General features: G+C 28.8%; 1 protein-coding gene across 1 annotated transcript; it reads left to right on the forward strand.

The window, feature by feature from the left end:
- Nucleotides 1–657: 657 nt before the first annotated feature.
- LOC107450298 (single-strand DNA endonuclease ASTE1-like) lies at nt 658–17,033 on the forward strand. The gene is made up of 2 exons (XM_043053653.3): nt 658–950; nt 14,488–17,033. Exons 1-2 carry the CDS (start codon nt 793–795, stop codon nt 16,160–16,162), a joined length of 1,833 nt encoding a protein of 610 aa, XP_042909587.2. The 5' UTR covers nt 658–792; the 3' UTR covers nt 16,163–17,033.
- The last annotated feature ends 2,136 nt before the right edge of the window (nt 17,034–19,169 follow it).

The following is a 19,169-nucleotide window of genomic DNA, read 5'->3' on the forward strand; positions in this document are numbered from 1 at the left end:
CGAACGTGGAAATCAGGATTTTTACTGTAGTTTTGTCTCAGGCTTACGTAATCTTTCCTGTTACTTACATTACCTGGAAATTACACTATTGTTTAAAATGTAGTTAAAATTTTTTTCGAATTAATAGTTATTTTTTCTCTTGTTTAGTGGTCAAAGTTTTCAGGACAGAAGGCCAACTTTAAAATAAAACAATTTCGTTTGAAAATTACAAGGTAAGCATTCATTAATTTCAAGTAAATACTAATTTATATTGTTTTTTCTAAATCATAAATGAGTTGGGTTCATATAATAATATTTTTAAAATTATTTTTAATCAAATAATTTACATTATAATTATTTATAAAATTTATACATTTAATTTCAAATTAATCATTTAAAAATTATAAATATTTTAAACTATAGTTATTTATTACACCGGTTTGGTTAAAGGTAATTATTTTGATAGATTTTTTGACAAAATTGAAATTATTTTTATTTAACCATAATTTCGAAGAAAAAAAATTTATAAACCCCATTTTAACAGTCTTCGCTTATTTTCGATAGCTTTTCAATACTACTGATGGTTAAGGAATGAATACGATTTCCATAATTTACAACCACTATAATTTATGGACGGACCCTTAAAGATGTGGTCTGTGTTCTTTCTCCGTAGCCAATAAGCATCGTTGAAATACTTCATGTTCAGACATCAGGGGAAGTCCCAAATAACTTGGTGATTCCATTTCTGCGATTTCTGGTCTATTTTCTATCGAGTTGTTACAAAACGAAGAATATTACTTATATTTATCCAACATGGGCATACGAGGCTTAAGTAGATTCATTGAAGAAAACGATGTATGCCAATCGTTTAAGTTAACGAATACACAAGTGATTATAGATGGATGTAGTCTCATTCATCATATATACACTCGCAATGAGACTAACTGCATTTTTGGAGGAGACTACGACAAGTGAGTAAAAAAAAAAAAAATTCTGTTCTCTTTTTTATTTAAATTGACTTCTTAATGCAAGGTTTGGAATAAACTCTGGTCGGTTTGTCCGACACACCTAAACTTGGATCCAGTTTACCATAGAATAAATATCTGTATATCGCCAGACCGATAAGCGATGTAAAATGATGGTAAACTGTTGCGATTTCATGTTTTGTCCGTGTTATTGTTTTGTTTATAAAATTCAAAATAGTTTTTAATTTCTTTCCCTGTAACATATCTTTCTTGTTTTTCCATTTATTTCATTTCATAATCCAATCATTTTTTCGTTATTGTTGTCGTGGACGCAAGCAATCAGTTTTTGGTTTAACCACCGAGTTTTCAATTTGTGGCTTCCTATTTGAAATTTTTTTTTGTTTCATTCTGAATTTATCTAGTTATTAAATCTTTTTTTTCTTAAATTAAAAAAATAAATAAATGGTAGTGAAATAATAAATAACGTTTGTTCGATTTGAACTTCCATCGTTTTGTATATTAACACATATATGTACTTGCACTTATAATTTTTTTTAACGTATATGTATTATTTTCCTTTAAGAATATTTGAGAGGAAAATGCGTTAATATTTAAATATTCTGCATTTTATTGCTTTTGTTCGCAAAAATAACATGAAACTAGTTTTAGTCACCTTAAACTAGTGTAGTTTAATTTGATAGTTACTATTAGTTAAGAAACCTTAATTAATAAAATTTGTCTAAAATGTTGCTTTCCAGTCTTTGTTTGTTAAACTGAAGAAAAAATAAAACTTTAAAAATTTTTCAATTTGACTTTCATTTTTTGCTTCCTATTTGAATTTTTTTGCTTCATTCTGAATTTATGTAATCTATTTTATTCAAATTAAAAGAATAAATAAATGGTAGAGAAATATAAATAACGTTTTTTCGATTTGAACTTCCATCGTTTTGTATATTAACGCATGTATGTACTTGCACTTATAATTTTTTTTTAAACTTTTTAACGTATATGTATTATTTTCATTTAAGAATATTTGAGAGGAAAATGCGTTAATGTAAAAATATTCTGCATTTTATTAATTTTCTTTGCAAATATTACACTAAAGTAGTTTCATTGACTTTAAATAACAAAGTTCAGGGATCTGTTTAGAAGAAAAACGGACCTTTCCCAAAATATCTTTTCATAAAAACGGACCCTTCACAAAATATTTTAACTTAAAAACGGACCCTTCACAAAATAATTTATCTTTTAATCGGACCCTTCACAAATTTGTTTATCTTCATTATAGTTTTTAAGCCCTTCCCAGGAAGGGGGGGGGGAAGAAAGACAGATGTAAACGAACTAAATTTTGTCTTCAGCAGACGCTTCTTCTTATATTCGTTCGAAATGAATATTCTACATTCAGCAGTATAGGCTAAATACTATATATATGTATGTTGCATCTCGAATTTAGTAGCTGCAATTGCTGCTTATTTCTTAAAATTTAATTCTCTTAATTATAATTATACAGTGTTGAGCATAATATTGTACGTCTTTACGATTTAAAAACTCATTGAAAAAGTCTTTTTGCAATAACGAACCCTATTTTCACTAATTCACAAAAGCGGACCCTGGTTGAAAGAATGTGACTTAACGTTTATTTTATATTCACAAATTACGAGTGTTTTTTTCCCAATTTTACGAAAACGAACCTTTCACAAAATGTCTGGACACCCCTGATGTTTGTCTAAAATGTTGCTTTCCAGTCTTTGTTAAAATTTAGAAAACAATTTTGATGGTAATTAAAGAAAATAGACATTTCAAACAGAATATCTTGTACTTACACTCCCGAAAATTGTACACAAAATTAGCTCTGTAATATAATTAAAAAAATGCATAAAATTTTATCAAATATTCTCTTTTAAGAAATATAAGTGATATCAAAATTTTTAAAGGCAAAGAATTTGACACTGTATCAGTGATTTTATGGTATAAATGTTTACAATAAAATAAATTTGTGTGCTTCAATGGGAGTAAAAATATTTTTTATGTTCAACAAATGTTGATAAATAATGGTGTATGATAGGGGTGCACAACCATTTTGAGTGAAGGGCCACTTGCACAGCAGGTTGGCTAACGAAGGGCCGCAGATGTATTTAGACATGTTAATGACAGTGTAATACAATGTAGTAATGTTTATTTAAACATTAGCGTTCCATTTTTTTTATCAATAAACTTAGTAATATCAATAACTTAGTAGTGTTCCATTATTAGAATTCATTCGAAAATAAAAAAACTTATACTTTTTTTTACAAAAAAAATCTTGCTATTTTTATCATATGAACAGTAGATTTATCGAAATAAATAAACATTGAGGAAAAGAAATTTTTTTATTTATCATATCACGCAATACGAAAATTCTTTTTAGAATTAAATTCTTATAAATAAAAAAGAACTGCAATGCCCACTGAATGAAAGTAGGAAAAAGTGTAGTCATAATTAAGTAATATAAATTCAAATTAAATATTTTAATTCAAGAAAATTAATAGGTTATAAACAAAAGCCTAAAATAAAAAAACTGTGATAGTTCAAAATAAAATTCAATGCTTATTTTGTAATGCACTTTATTATTTTATTTTATTATTTATTAGATTTTTTTATATCCTAAACATTTTCCTTTTTTTTATTATCGAAAAAGATCACTTAAGCAAGAAAAAAGACTAAACTACAACCAGTGAGCAGTTTAAAAATTCACGTTTTCCGTCATTTTATGAATTTCTCAAGTTGCAATAACATTGCATTTAAATTAGGGAGGGATGTAACGAGTATTTGGCCCTTCTGTGAAAAATTCAGTTGGTTGAATGATCAGTCAAATATTCGGCAGAATATTTTTTAGAAATGTATTTTTCCAAGTTTTTTTTTTATTTTTGAATTTTTATAGATATTACTTTTTTTTTAAAATTATAATCAGACAAGTCAATTTTGTCATTTTTTCGATACTTTGAGAATTGAGAAGGATATTTTTTCTCCATTTTTTGCTGTTTTTATTATAACCCAGCATTTTAACAGAACGTCTCATACTATTAATTTATTATCAGTCTTTCCCTGTACTGTAATATAAATAACCAGTAACATAGAAAAGTGTGATTTTCAATATTAAAGTTTTGTCAGGAGCTAAGAAAAATTTGTTTTTTCTGTTTTTCTTTTTTTAGGCATTTTTATTATGACTCAGCATTTTTTCTAAAATTATGGCAATCAGAAAAATTTAAATTGAGATTTTCGGCATAAGATTTTCATTTAAAAAATTAAGGACGTTTTTTCTATCTTTTTATTTTCTTTAAATAAAAAAAAACTTTTTTTAGGCGTTTTCATTATAACGCAGTAATTTTTAATAGCATTTCTGTTGACTTAATTCTTTTTTCTTGGCTTTTTCTGGTAATTGAAAAACTGAGATGTTCAGCTTTAAAAAATTTTTTTCAAAAATTAAGATTGATTTTTATGTTCTCTGTTTCGCTTTTCGACATTTTCAAAAACTTCCTTGATTGGCCTTATTTTTTAGAGTTCATTTATGAATACGTTTTTCCAGAAAATATTATTCTGAACATTGAAATTTTAGTTTCAGTGTTGCTATGCTGCTAAAAGATTCTGCTATTTGGCCCCAAGTGTACGGCGTTCAGTCGATTTTTTCTTCTTTTTTTTGCCGAATATTTGGTTTTTGATCAAATCACAATTCATTACCACATTCGACCAAATCATGTTCGTCGCGGAAATAAAAACGAAGGAAAAATAACTTAGGATTTACGATAAAACTGTACCGAAATAACGTATCAAAAAGGGATTATTTAGTTGCGCGATTAACAATCACGTGTCGCAATAACATCATAGTTAAATAACGGGATCGTCAAAATCATGTGGAAAAGTATAGAAATAATTGGGAAAAATATATTTATGCTGAACTCAGCACGAATAAAGCATGTCAAATGCATGATTTAAAATTTGTATGTTGTTATAGAACAATTGGAATTTTTTATAATACGTGGGAACGCATAGCAATAACTGCCGAACAAAATTGTTAAAAAAAAAGAAAGAATTGCAAAAAAAAGATAAAAAATCACTTAGATGTAAGATGAAATCGTCACAAATAAAGTGCAAGAAAAGTGATAATTTAAATTTGCGATCTGAAACTCTCGTCGTAATAAAAATTCGGGATTTTCGAAATCACGTAGAAAAGCGGAAATAACTGTTTAAAAAAATCATTTATATGTACGATAAAATCGGCTTAAAGCAGTGTTCCTTAACCTTTTTGATATAATGGACCCCTTTTAAAAATTTTTAAGAAGTCACGGGCCACCCCGCTGTGAAAAAAATAATTGCATAAAACGTCAATTATTAGAAAACATTTAATTTTATTATTTTAATAGTATACAAAATTTTTAAAATTAAAATTTTTAATGTGAAGGTTGCTGCTGCTTTTCCTTACTTAACAAATTGAATTAGGGGATGGTTTTCAACAAAGCAAACGGGCATATCATGCTCAACATTCAATCGATTTCGATGTTATGTTTTTATTGTCATAATTTTGGAGAATCCTGCTTCGCAAAGATACACTGTAGCAAACGGAATTATAGCTGCCATAACTCGCTTTACAAGTAATGGGTAGGCTTCCAAACGTTTTAAAAATTAGGAGTAGTCAGTGGACCCCCAAAATATAACTCATGGACCCCTTAGGGGTTCATGAACCACAGGTTAAGAAACCCTGGCTTAAAGAAAGCGCGTTAAACGTACATTTACTAAAGAATCTGTTAAAATTGATTGTGTCAAAACGTGATGACTTAAAAGTGCGATTAAAAATTGCCATTTTTTAAATTTTTTTTATTGTGTTTAGAAGCTCTCGAGGGCCGCATTTGACCCGCGGGCCGCAGGTTGTGCACCCCTATGTATGAAGATGATTTTCATTATTGTTCCTGAGCACTGTTCAGGAAACACGTTGCTTTTTATAGTACAGCTGTTGTATGATATTTCTTTTGATTTAATTTGCAATAAATTGTTTTTATTTTTATCATGTTTCATGACGGAAAATCAATTAGAGTGTCGAAAATTTGTTTTCAATAAAATTCACTTTATGAAATTATAGTAAGAATAAATGCCTTTTAATTTTTTTTAATAATTGAGACCTATTTTAGTTATCTATTAATATTTAAAAATGCAATTACTGTAATGAATTAGATTTATTCTTCAATATTGTTTCAGGAATTTTTGTTACGTATTTCATCCTACCTCATAGGGTCGACCAAGGGACCTCGGCCTTGGGGTACGTTGGTACGCTTTTTAATATTTTTTATAAAATTAATAACTAAGGAAAAAAAAAAGAACGGAACATTTCAATACGAATCATAAATGATAACATTATGCAGTTTTCTACAAAGAGAAAAATCAAATTTCACAAATAGTTTTTTAATAAGATTAAAAAAACTGAAAAGTAGTTTATTAACCTCGATTTCCCTTACATACGTTGTACCAGAGGTGGCGCACCTTTATGTGTCAACGTAGCATTTTTTCTTAAAAAATGTTTAATGGGGTCATGGGCTTGCCGTCAAATAATTTTGACTTCGTGATTATTGGGAAAATAATATTAAATACTATCTACTCGAAACTCTTTATTTATTACAAAAAAACAACAACAAAAAAACATTTTGCAATGTCTCAGTTATACGCGTAGTTCAAATTAAAGCAACATTTGTGTGACTTCTGTTGTTGCAAATTAGATGACAAATAACTTATATTAGGGTTGTAAGGTATTAATTTTAGCAGAATGCATGCTGAACTGGAGTCATCTGTCAGACGGTTTCTGAACGAGTCTTTAACGGTATTCATCTTTGAAAATAATGACTAGCAGGCATATGTAAATGAAAATATAGTTAAAATAGCACGACCCAACTTCTTCAAACAGTAAAATATGTCTGGTAACGAATTCCAAAATTTTGTTATTATTATTTTTATCTATATTGCTTGTCAATTTCTCTGTTTCAATTAATTCCAACTCTTTCCTTGTTTCATTAAATTTTTGAATCGATAATGAACTAGACTGGAAATCAATCAGCTACGTTTCAAAATTTTCAAGTTACAAGCAATCGAATTGGGACATGTTTAGTTTATCAAATGAGGGTCAGGGTATATAATTAACTTGAGTGTTTCCGATAATTCGTTGAACTAAGAAAATCTCGCTGAAAATTCATTGATTGAAGAATCAATTACAGAAATAAATTCTTCGGTGACTGTTTCTTCGTCTGGTTTCTCATGTTTATCTAAATTGTTGATATTATTTTTTCGTGTTTGGAAAATACTTGTTGTTTCTTGTAATAATATCGTTAATGAAAACATGCAGTTTAGCGTCAAAAGCGCGAATGAGATCTATCATGACAATAATTGTTCTATTTGTACCTTGCAGCTTCACTTTCAATTCATTTAACCGTTGGCATATGTCTATAAAAAGATAAATTTTAAATGCCACATAACATCCAACAACTGTGGGTATTGTTCAATTTTCTTCCCTCATTTTGCAGAAACTGTCTGATTTCTTTCAAGCAATCAACAAATCTTTGAAGCAAGTTTCCGCGGCTCTCAACTGAACCAGCAAACATTAATATACATCGTTAATTCATTATACACCGAGTTGACTTCATCCAACAAGGCATGCAACTTTCGCTAATTCAAAACCCGCATCGAAATGATGTTGACTATTTTTGTGACTACCGCCATTACATACAATCTAAAGACGTTAAACCACTCTTAGCACACAAGGCTTATTGATTAATGATGCAAGAATCGAAAGTCCTACGTCTGTTTGAAATAAACTTATGAAACCATTTTTTTTTCGCCCACCATACTTGGAGCACCATCAGTTGTTAATGAAACAATTTTTTTCAAATAAATTTCCTTCTCAGCAAACGAATTTTTAACAGCCGTACAAATATCCGTTCCCTTTGTAGTTGTTAGCAATGATTTGAGCGCAATTTATTCTTACTTAATGACGTTTCCTACGCAATATCGAACAAAATCAGCTAAACGTGCAGGTTTAGTGATTTTAGTGCTTTCGTCAAGACATAGCGATATAATAGGAGCGGAATTAATATCAATTTTTTGTTCACCTGTTAAATTTCCGATCAGTTTTAAGATTCTTTCTTTCATTGTGTTTCTAGACCGTGGAGTATTTTAAAAGCGCTGAATTATCTTATCTTTATTATCCAAATCAACAAAAAGTAAGGGAACGCCCAGCCCTATACTATCTAGATCGATTATATTATATTTTTTGTTTACTGAATATTTAGCTTAAGGTAGACTTGTCTAAAATACTATTTGGTCAAATATTAGCTTAAAAAGCTATTTCCTTGTTACATTTTTTTTTCAGTTGGTAAAATTTTTATTTTCAAGACCTTTGTTTTTTAGTAATTTTAGATATTAATTTTTTTCAGATTTAATCCAGTTTCTAATTTGTTTCAATGAAACTGATTTATCTATCTTGTTTGAAGACATAGGCACCTCGGTTTCGGGGTACGTTGGTTCACTTTTCAATGTGCCTTGTTAGAAAATCCTAAACACATTACCGTTATGCATGTTTCTCTTACACGGCGACAAAGAAAGTCCTCATTTAATTTTCGCGTTGGCAACAAAAAATTGAAATATCAAGTGTGAGAGCTATCATAAGCATGAAAGCGTAAACTTTAATATTCATATATTTCTGAATGAATATTCTTTTCAAGCTTTGATACCAGAAAAATATTAACTATTAATATTAACTAAGTTGGGAGGAATTGATAGGTTGAAAGCGAATGGTTCCTATCAACAGTGTGCTCTATCCAAATTTTTTGACTGCATGCCATTTAATTCAATTTTAACTTCCTAGTAGTTTGACAATCATTTAACAACTTGACAGTTTTAGCCCAAAGTTCTAAAATGTATACCTTTTTTTAAAAAAAAGTTTGAATTTTTAATAGCATAGTAATTATTTTTTAAAGACATTATTACTGTTTTGTTTCTGCAAGTTTTCTGTAGTTTGTCGTTTGTTTCGAATTAAAAATTTATATTTCAATAATTTATTCTTAACTAAAAATTTTCATTTTTTAAAGAGGATTTTGTTTTAAATATGTTGATAATAATTTAAATTTCTAAGATTTTATTCTAGAACTTATTTCAAGTATGATCTACTTAGTAGAGCGATACGAATACGGTTTTTAAAGCCAACCATCAGGGGTCTGTATAGAAGAAATTTGGGTCCGTTAACGGACCCTTCACAAAATATCTTTTTCTGAAAATGGACCCTTCACAAAATATCTTTTCATAAAAATGGACCCATCACAAAATATCTCTTCACAAAAACGGACCCTTCACAAAATATTTTAATTTAAAAACGGACCCTTCACAAAATAATTTATCTTTTAATCGGACCCTTCACAAATTTGTTTATCTTCATTATTGTTTTGTTAATCGAATAAACCTTTCCCGGGGGGGGGGGGAGAAAGACAGATGTAAACGAACTAAATTTTGTCATCGGCAGACGTTTCTTCCTTTATTCGTCCGAAATGAATATTCTGCTTTTAGCAGTATAGGCTAAATACCAAATATTTAGTAGCAGCACTTCCTGTTTATTTTTTAAAATTTAATTTTTTAATTATAATTTTACAGTGTTGAGCATAATCTTGTATGTCTTTACAATTTAAAAACTCCTTGAAAAAGTTTTTTTGCAATAACGGACCCAATTGCACAAATTTACAAAAAAGCGGACCCTGGTTGAAAGAATGTGACTCAACGTTTATTTCATATTCACAAATTACGAGTAATTTTTTCCACAATTTTACAGAAACGGACCTTTCACAAAATGTCTGGACAGACCCCTGACCATGTCAGACTGCAAAAAAAATTTTCGGGGGTTGGGAAGAGTCATCAAACACTTATGTTTGAAAACGTAGAGGTCTTATTTTAAAAAATGAAACTAATAAGTTTTAACATGATTTTTAACTCAAATATTAAAAAAATTACCTCTTTAACACTGCACACTTTTTTACCCCTTGATAAAATTTTTAAAAATTTGTTAAGCGGTAAAAAAAAAATTTCAGCTTTAATTTTTTAAAAATTTTAACTGGTTACATTTATGTTTACTTTTTATTCTTGCTTTATCCACCACATATATGTGCAAGAAGTCTGAAAAATATAGCTTCAAATACCTCGAAAAATGCGTATTGAATCTAAAATTAAATCTGAAAAAAAAAATTAGAATAACTTTGAAATATACTTTTAAACATACCAGACTCGTTCCCCGCTCCGATTGCAATAAAGCGCCATCTGTGATTTAAAAAGTAGAAACCTGTAAGATAATATATTTCTATGAAGCAGTGATTCTCCACCGTTTTTTTGTTGTGGCACACTTTTAACGATTTCGAAATTTGACGGCACACAATGAAAAAAATTAGATTAAAAGTTGTTTAATTACCTATTTTACACTGTGTTAACTAGTTTGTGATAATAATTTTGAATGTGAAATAAAGTAATATGTACTACAAAAGCACATTTATTAAGGGATTAATTATTTCTTTCGACCAATTTTTTATTAGTTAGTAACACTTATTTATTTTTTGCTAGCCCAGTGGCAGAAACACGGCGACACAGCGACATTGTCGCAGAAAGCGACTGAGTTCTTGCAGAAAGATTTTTTTTTATTTGGGAAATAAAAATTTTTGGTTTGCCACAAACAAAAGTTCTCAAAATAAATTCTGCAGAAACAAAAGCTGTTTTACCAACAAAAAAAATCATTTTCTTCAGAAACAAAAAAATTCTGCAGAAGCAATAATGGTTCTGCAAACTTTTTTTCTTACAGAATTGTTTTAAATATTTTTTTTTCTAGCGTACCGCGGAAGGAGAAAGCGCTCGTAATTCTCCGTTAATCTCCAACACAAACAGTTACTGGATAAAAAGGGGAGAATTTTTTCCCCCTTTATTAAGCTATTTTTGGAAATTTGCCAACTTCGGCCTCTATCGCTGGTCTGGCGCAGTAATTTGCTTTGTGTTTTTTATGAGAACAGAGCATTTTATACGCATGCGAAAAAAGTCGCATCCAATGAATATGGCTCTAATACCGATGTTTCAGTACTGATAAAGACTATTTCGTTTCGAGATGTTGAATAGACTTGAGCATATTGAGTCGGAAACTGCTTCTGCATACTTCGTGTGGAATCAGTGCTATATATTTACACAATACAGTGCGAAATCACAAGCGCTGTGTATTTTTTTCGTTCTGAACTTAATCTGATCACGAAAAAAGTTTTATTTACCTCCTTTTTTTAAAAAAAAAACCTTTCAATAAGTCAGTACAATATTAATCGAATCTAATTAATTAGGTAAAATTAATTAGATGTAGAAAAAATTGAAACAAACATTGCTTTAATTTTTTTGCTTTTAGAATTCGGTTATAGTCAATACTATTTTATTATTTTGATTACTCAACTTCAATATTAATTTTTTCACCTGATTTGTTTCTGTACCTGATATAACTACTATAGTGAAACATTAAATCATACTGTTTTAAACTGATACTTCAAATTCAGTTATCTTGTTTTATAAATTTAATCTTATTGTCCATTCTTAGCTATTTCTATAAGTTCTATCTTATTACAGGTTCTGGGTAATCTTTATTTATGCTCTAGTAAGCATTTTAGTCTGCAGATCTATACATTTATAACTTTTCGTTATTAGCGAAGATTATACAAATTTATACTTAAACAATTTAAACTTATTAAGAAATGTAAACTTATATTATGAAATTACAGTTTTATTCTATGCATGTAGACTTATTTTATAAACACGAATTTCATCTATTATTATAAATTCATTACACATACATTTATAACGATAAAAATATCTTGCAGAAAGATATTGGTTCTAATTAGGTTTGTCGCAGAAAGTCAGAAAAAATTCTGCCACAGGGTTTGCTAGTTATTAATTGCTAGATTGTTTTCTATAGTTATTAACTGTTTTTTTTAAGCATTAACTGTTATTTTTTGTGATTTCTTGTTAACTAGTTTTTTTGCTAATTATTAATTGTTAGCTTAATTTTTGTTAGTTATCCTTTGTTAATTTGTTTTTTTATATATTTGTTTTTTTAGTTATCCTTTGTTAATTTGTTTATGAATTGCATAGCTTACTTTAATGATTAGCTCTTACAACATTTTTTAAAATTGTGTGTCATATACAATTTAAACACTTCCACCTTATTTTAAGATTGTCAGACAAGACAATCGCCGACGCTCACGCGGTTAAAGCGTAGAAAAATTACAAAAAGTATCTATATATATATATCAGGGGTCTGTTTAGAAGAAATTTGGGTCCGTTAACGGACCCTTCACAAATTTGTTTATCTTCATTATTATTTTGTTAATAGAAAACCCCTTTCCAGGGCAGAAACAAGAAAGATGGATGTAAACGAATTAAGTTTTGTCTTCGGCAGACGATTCTTTCATTATTCGTCCGAAATGAATATTCTGCGTTCAGCAGTATAGGCTAAATACCAAATATTTGTATGTTGCATCTCTAATTTAGAAGGAGCAATTGTTGTTTATTTTTAAAAATTTAAATTTTTTTATTGTAATTTTACAGTGCAGAGCATAATCTTGTATATCTTTACAATTTAAAAACTCCTTGAAAAAATAACTTTTTTGCAATAACGGACCCTATTTGCACAAATTCATGAAAGCGGACCCTGGATGAAAGAATGTGAGTAATTTTTTCACAATTTCACGAAAATCGGACCTTTCACAAAATGTCTGGACAGACCCCCCTATATATATATATATATATATATATATATATATATATATATATATATATATATATATATATATATATATATATATATAGCACAAAAAAAACAAAGAGAAAAACGAAAATAATTAATAAGTTTTATTATAATATAAGTAAATATTATCTACTATTACCTTACTTCCGTTTTCTTTTTGTTTCCGTTTTTAGCTCGTCTTCTATTTAGTGTGTTTAGGACATTGCTCTTTGAGCCTGGTCTTTGGATTTCAGCAGCAATAATAATTTGGCTCCTGCTGAAAATTAATTCAAAACGAGTAAATCCTGTTTTTTTTTTCCTTAAAAATAATTGTTTTAATTATCAAACTTTTTAATTACAAACTTTAATTTTTCCTGAATTATATTATTACCTTGCGCGCATCCATTTTCGGGCCCACCCAAGGTAACTGACAAATTAGACGCGCTTCAATTTTGCAGTAAGAACGTGCCGTAAGATATTTTATTTATTCTTCTGTTTTCATATATTGTAATCTGGCAATCTTATTACGAAAATATTATAAATCATTCTTGAAAGATTCCGGTACGCGTAAGTTCATTTAATTTGCTCCTCACTTTGTAGATTTCCTTTCGAGTACTGTTCTCTAATCTCTTTACATTTTATTTTCAGTTTTTGCTTGATATATTTGTTTGTTTTTCCGTACATATTTTTTACTTAATGTGTTCCAATTTCGTTAAAAAATTTTTGAGTGCTCCTCACACTCATGGGTGCAAGTCTTCCGTCCCCAGGACGGATTTCCGTCTTTCGAAAATGTCCGCGGACGGAAGTAAGACGGAAACAAGACTGACTTGAAGACGGAAATCAGAATTTTTTTTTTCTGTCCTTAAAAATATTTTTTAGGTCTACGTTATTGGTCTACTTTCTTATGTCCTGTTGTTATTTTATCAAAAGACAGATGAATAAATATTTTTTGTACAGTACTTAAACTTGATGTATTATGATAAAGCTTTCTTAGATAGCTTGCATATGTCGAGGAGGTATTGTGTACGTTAGGTATTTCAGTCAAAAAATTTTCAGTCTTGGCCTTTTTTCCAACTTGCACCCATGCTCACACTGTTGTATTGATATATTTTGCTTTGGCTATATTAATACAATATTAGAAAGCACTCCTTTTGCGGATATAATCGTGTGAGCTGATGAAGAGATTATCTTTTCTTAGTTTTGTTTTCCAATTTTTTTTTTTTTAAGGTATTAAAAATTATGTTTTTTAAATACTTTTAAAAAATAATTGTTAATAATTTTCTTCTCTTGACTTTTTCTCAACTTTTTAGCTTATATATATATATATATATATATATATATATATATATATATATATATATATATATATATATATATATATATATATATATATTTTAATTTAAACTTCACTCATAAAAAAAGCATTATAATTTTTATTGTATCATTTCTAATATTTGGCGGCACACAAAAGCGCCGCTGCACAGTGGTTGAGAATCACTGCTATAAAGGTTTCTATAAAGAATCCAAGTCCACAATTGAAAAAGGGGTTCATCTTAGAGATTTTCGACGGAACTTCGTGTCTCACCAATAGAGGTTAAGATTGGGCGTGTAGTCGATATCATTATTTCTCCCGCTTAGTAAAAAAAAAATTTGTTTCCTGCGCATTTCACGATATACTTGAAAGATTCATGATTTTCAGACAACCTGTATTTATGAATAATTAATTTTCTATCGTTACAGATTCGCTACTGACGTGCAGAATTACTTTTCCATTCTAAAACAGTGCCAAATCTCGCCAGTGGTTATTTTCGATGGAGGCCACACTGATGTTAAAATAGATATGCGTTTACAAAGACAACAACGTCGCATTGAAGAAATAAAAACTCTTCTCAGAGATAAGGATGGAAAGATCAAAGTACTTCCAGTCAATTCTTATGTAGTTTTCAAGAACATACTTTCAGAAATAGATGTATTTTATGTTCAATGTGATTACGAAGGGGACGCCCAAACAGCCAGCGTTGCTACACACTATAAATGCCCAATTCTTAGCGAAGATAGTGACTTTTATATTTATGATTTACCCTATGGATTTATTAAGTTATCTCATATTGATAATGTTGTCAAAGTCGAAACTCTTCGGGATGGTTCACAGAAAAAATATTTACTGTGTAAAATTTTTTATTTGGCCACATTATTATGTAAATTTCCTTTAAAAGATAAAACAATGATTTCTTTGGTAGCGACTTTAGCTGGTAATGATTACGTATCTGCTTATGACCATTTGAGACAATTTTATTTCTCTATTAATGTTCGTTTTAGAGATAGGTTTCAGGGCCTTTTCTTGTGGCTGCGCAACCAAACGTTTACCGAGGCGAAATCGAAAGTTTTTAACTTTGTAGGGAGCGACATCAAAAACTTAATCGAAAAATCCATATCCGATTACGATATCAAACCGACTAACATGATTCATATTTTAAATGCAGTTCTCCATGATAACTCGGAGCATCTTATTGTAAGTCAATCCGCACTGATCATGCCCTGTGGAGAAACATTTCCAGGTGAGTTTAAAATAGCCTTTCACAAAGGTCTGCTTACCACTTTACCATTAAATATTATCACCTCCAAACGCAATACTTTGCATCCTCAAATCGAAGACTTTTCTAAAGCATCTACTTTCACGTGTTCTCGTTACATTCGAAAAGTAATTTATGGCATAGTTTTGCGGCATGGATCACAAAACTCGAAACGGCATGCCGAAACTTGTCTTCGTCATATCATAGAATATGAACCTGCAACCTCCGCTACGCAGCCGATTTTTGTTGAGTTTCTCTCTCAATTGGAAAATGGTACAGAAGTTCCTAATTTGAAAAATATATATAGAATACAAAAAGATGGACTGCAAAATTTCATGTGCAGTGTATTGGGTCTGGATCGAAATTTTTTTTCGGATATTAACAGCGATTTACACTTATTGTTTGGATGTATACATTATTGGCTTTTGCACAGTTCTCCCAAACCATCAAAAGCATTTTTGTCTTCTTTAATGCTTTCTATAATGTATTTGCAAATAAATTCGAGTACCTGTATCTCTCAGGCAATAATTAAATTAGTGTCCGAAAACTTTAAAATATATTTGCAGAAGCCTGTTTTAAACTCGATAAACCCGTTTGATATCAGCATTGTTCATAGCTACAGTCAACTTCAGGCCTGTATCCATGATATTAGTGCTTTGAATAGATTGCTAAACTTACCTTTTAAAACCCCACCATTGCACAAGCTTTTAAACGGGACAATGCTTTATAATTTAACAAATCAACTTCAATCAAAATCGAATGCCGAATCAGTCATCAGATGTTTATTGGGAAGAACATCTGTTATAGAAATGTATGAAGGATTTATGCACAAATTTGCATAAATTAGAATAAATTTTTTGTGTAAATTAGAATAAATTTAAACAACATTTATCTTAAATATTGAGAAGCGTTATTAAAAATTTTTCTGTATTGCAGAATACAGAGAAAAGTTTTGAGAGTTTAAAGGTGTATTATTTAAACACACAGTGGTATTAACTGGAATAGTATGAACACTTTTTCTTCATGAAAACCTTAACTTAAGTTAAACATCTTTTTCAGTAAAATAGTTCGCACATTTTCTGTATAACTTTTAGTTTTAAACTGCTTATATTTTATTTCGAAATTTATGTTGTGATTCCATGGTTATGATAATACTGACTTTCTATCTATTTTTTCATACTGTTTTTTTATGTATTAATCAATTCATTATTTCTTATGTTTCGTTATTGTGTAATTATTCCCCTGGAAATTAGTATTTTTCTACGTTTTCGTATTTTTTATTGTATCAAGTGCTTAAAGGTGTATTATTTAAATGGACTGCGATATTAGCTGGAATAGTATGAACAATTTTTCTTTATAAAAACCTTAAAGTTAAACATCTATTTCAGTAAAATAGTTCTCATTTTTTTTGTATAAATTATAGTTTTAAAATGCTTATATTTTCTTTCGAAATTTATGTTGTGATTCCATGGCAATGATCATACTGACTTTCCATCTATTTTTTCATACTGTTTTTTTTATGTATTAATCAGTTCATTATTTCTTATGTTTCGTTATTGTGTAACTATTCCCATGGAAATTAGTATTTTTCTACGTTTTCTTATTTTTTGTAGTTGTATCAAGTGCTATGAATGTTCCTATTTAGCAGTGATAATATATTTCTGAGGCTATCGTTAATATTATTCATAGTTAAATAAAATATTTTTGGTGAAATTTTTGTGCTGTTATTGCTGTTGATTTTCACATAATTGTTTCGAAGTCCCGATATTATTATGATACGGGAAATTTAAATTGCGTTCCTGAGTACTATAAGATGCGATAATTCTATCGATTTTTCAATCAATTTTTTGGCAATTATCTCTACTGTTTCTCATATTTGAAAAACCTGATATTTTTAATACGGCATTATTTATTACACCACGTGAATCCCGCAACGTAGATTTAATTAACCCCTTTTTGATGCAACCGATTCGGGTGATTTCGACGTAAATACACGTGGATTTATCGGCAATTTTTAATTTGATTGTTGCCGGGAATCTCAATTAAATTATTAACCTAGTTCATTCGAATTTTGACTTTCGAAATTGAAAATAATGGAATTTCTTTTATTTATTAAAAATTATACCTCATTATAACATGGTAAAATATATTTTTTCAAATATAATTTTTGAATTTATTTAAAATATTATCGGACTCTTAATTATTAATACATAACATTGTCATAATATAGGACGAATCACCCGGTGTAGGTACAAATCGAAATTATTATTTTACACAACAGATTTTGCTTTGCAAATTCACATTTCTCTTGGACATAGATATATATTAAGGAAATATCATTGTGACAAATATGTTAATTAACATCAGGCGTTGCGCTCGAGTTAAAAATCAAGACAACTCCTAATATTTCTTTTAGAAATGTACTGAAAGAAATTATCCTAATATTTCTATTTTCTCAAAACTATTCAATATTTTTCATTTCATATTTTTTTAGATCCATTAAAAGTGTGTAAAAACCCTCTTAATTTAAGCGTACTGACAAATTCTGCTGCACTCCACTTTTTCCTGTATAATAAATATTTGCAATATAAACAAAACATAACCGAGTTTACTCTGCATAATCAGGTATGAGGTTAATGTATTGGAAGAATTTTTGTTTCATGTTATTCACTTAAAAAATGTTCTATTGAACATAGTTAGAAAGTTTAATTTCGTGAATATTTTTAAAAGTTAAAATTTTAAAAATATTTACGAACTTGTAAGTTTAAAATTCGGTAACTAAGTTCTGTCGAACAGATTTTATTGAGTAAATTGCATGTAAGAAATGCAACATTTAGGCGTTATCATGGAAGTTTCAATTATTTCCGAAGAATTTATTTTCAACAAGTGCCTTATGAAAAGATTTACCTACAAAAATCGATTTTTCTTCCAATAGGTCATGAACGTTTCTCTAATTTCGAAAGAGGAAAATTTGATTCAACTTAAAATAGTATAACAGCTTGGTACATATAGTTACAATATAATAAATAAAGCAGACGATCGTTAACATTCAAACTTTTCTAATGACGTTATATAACATTTACATTCAATTTTATTTTAAAAAATTAATTTTTCAAAGCATTTTTAATCTAAAATGTTTTAAAAATGTTGAAGAACTATAACTTTCAAAAATAAAAATAACAGAAAATATTTTTTAATGCTTTTGTTCCTGCTAATTATATCACGTGTTTAAAAATTTTGAAAATCAAACGATTTTAAGTAATCTGTAGTTTTTCTTACGTTTTTTCCCATCATGTTTTCTACTTGAGTAAAAATCGTCAAGCAGTTTTAAATTTCTTTAATTCTTTTGCGTTTACAAATAAGTCAGTATGCTGTTACATCTTGGATAAGTCTTTCTGTTATATGACTTATTTTTCTGAATTTTCAATATAACTTTTTAAAAAACAAAAATGTTTGAAATAATTTAAAAGGCAACGTTAAAAAAATTGAAATGATACATTACGAAAGATTATACTAAGTTATCATCTAATTCTAAAATTACATATTTAACCTTTAAAACATAAATGTATTATGACTTAATTATCGGTATGACGCGTATCATTTACTTTTATATCAGTATTCTGTAAATATCGTTCTTTCTGTTATGATTTTTGTAAGGTTAATCTAGATGCACTCCTAATTTCGGGAAAAAATATATTTATTTTTAAACTCTAAAGCATATGGATAAGTCTAATTTTTGTTACCTAAATTAGATAATATTCAAGAGTAGCTACACAGTAAAAAAATTCCGAATCAAATTACAATATAAATTGCCGGTACTTTGGGTACATCATCTATAAAATCCATTTT

Source organism: Parasteatoda tepidariorum, chromosome 8 (assembly GCF_982258835.1).
Source record: "Parasteatoda tepidariorum strain Cologne lab strain chromosome 8, Ptep-v5.0, whole genome shotgun sequence".
In the NCBI taxonomy this organism is placed as follows: Eukaryota; Metazoa; Arthropoda; class Arachnida; order Araneae; family Theridiidae; genus Parasteatoda; species Parasteatoda tepidariorum.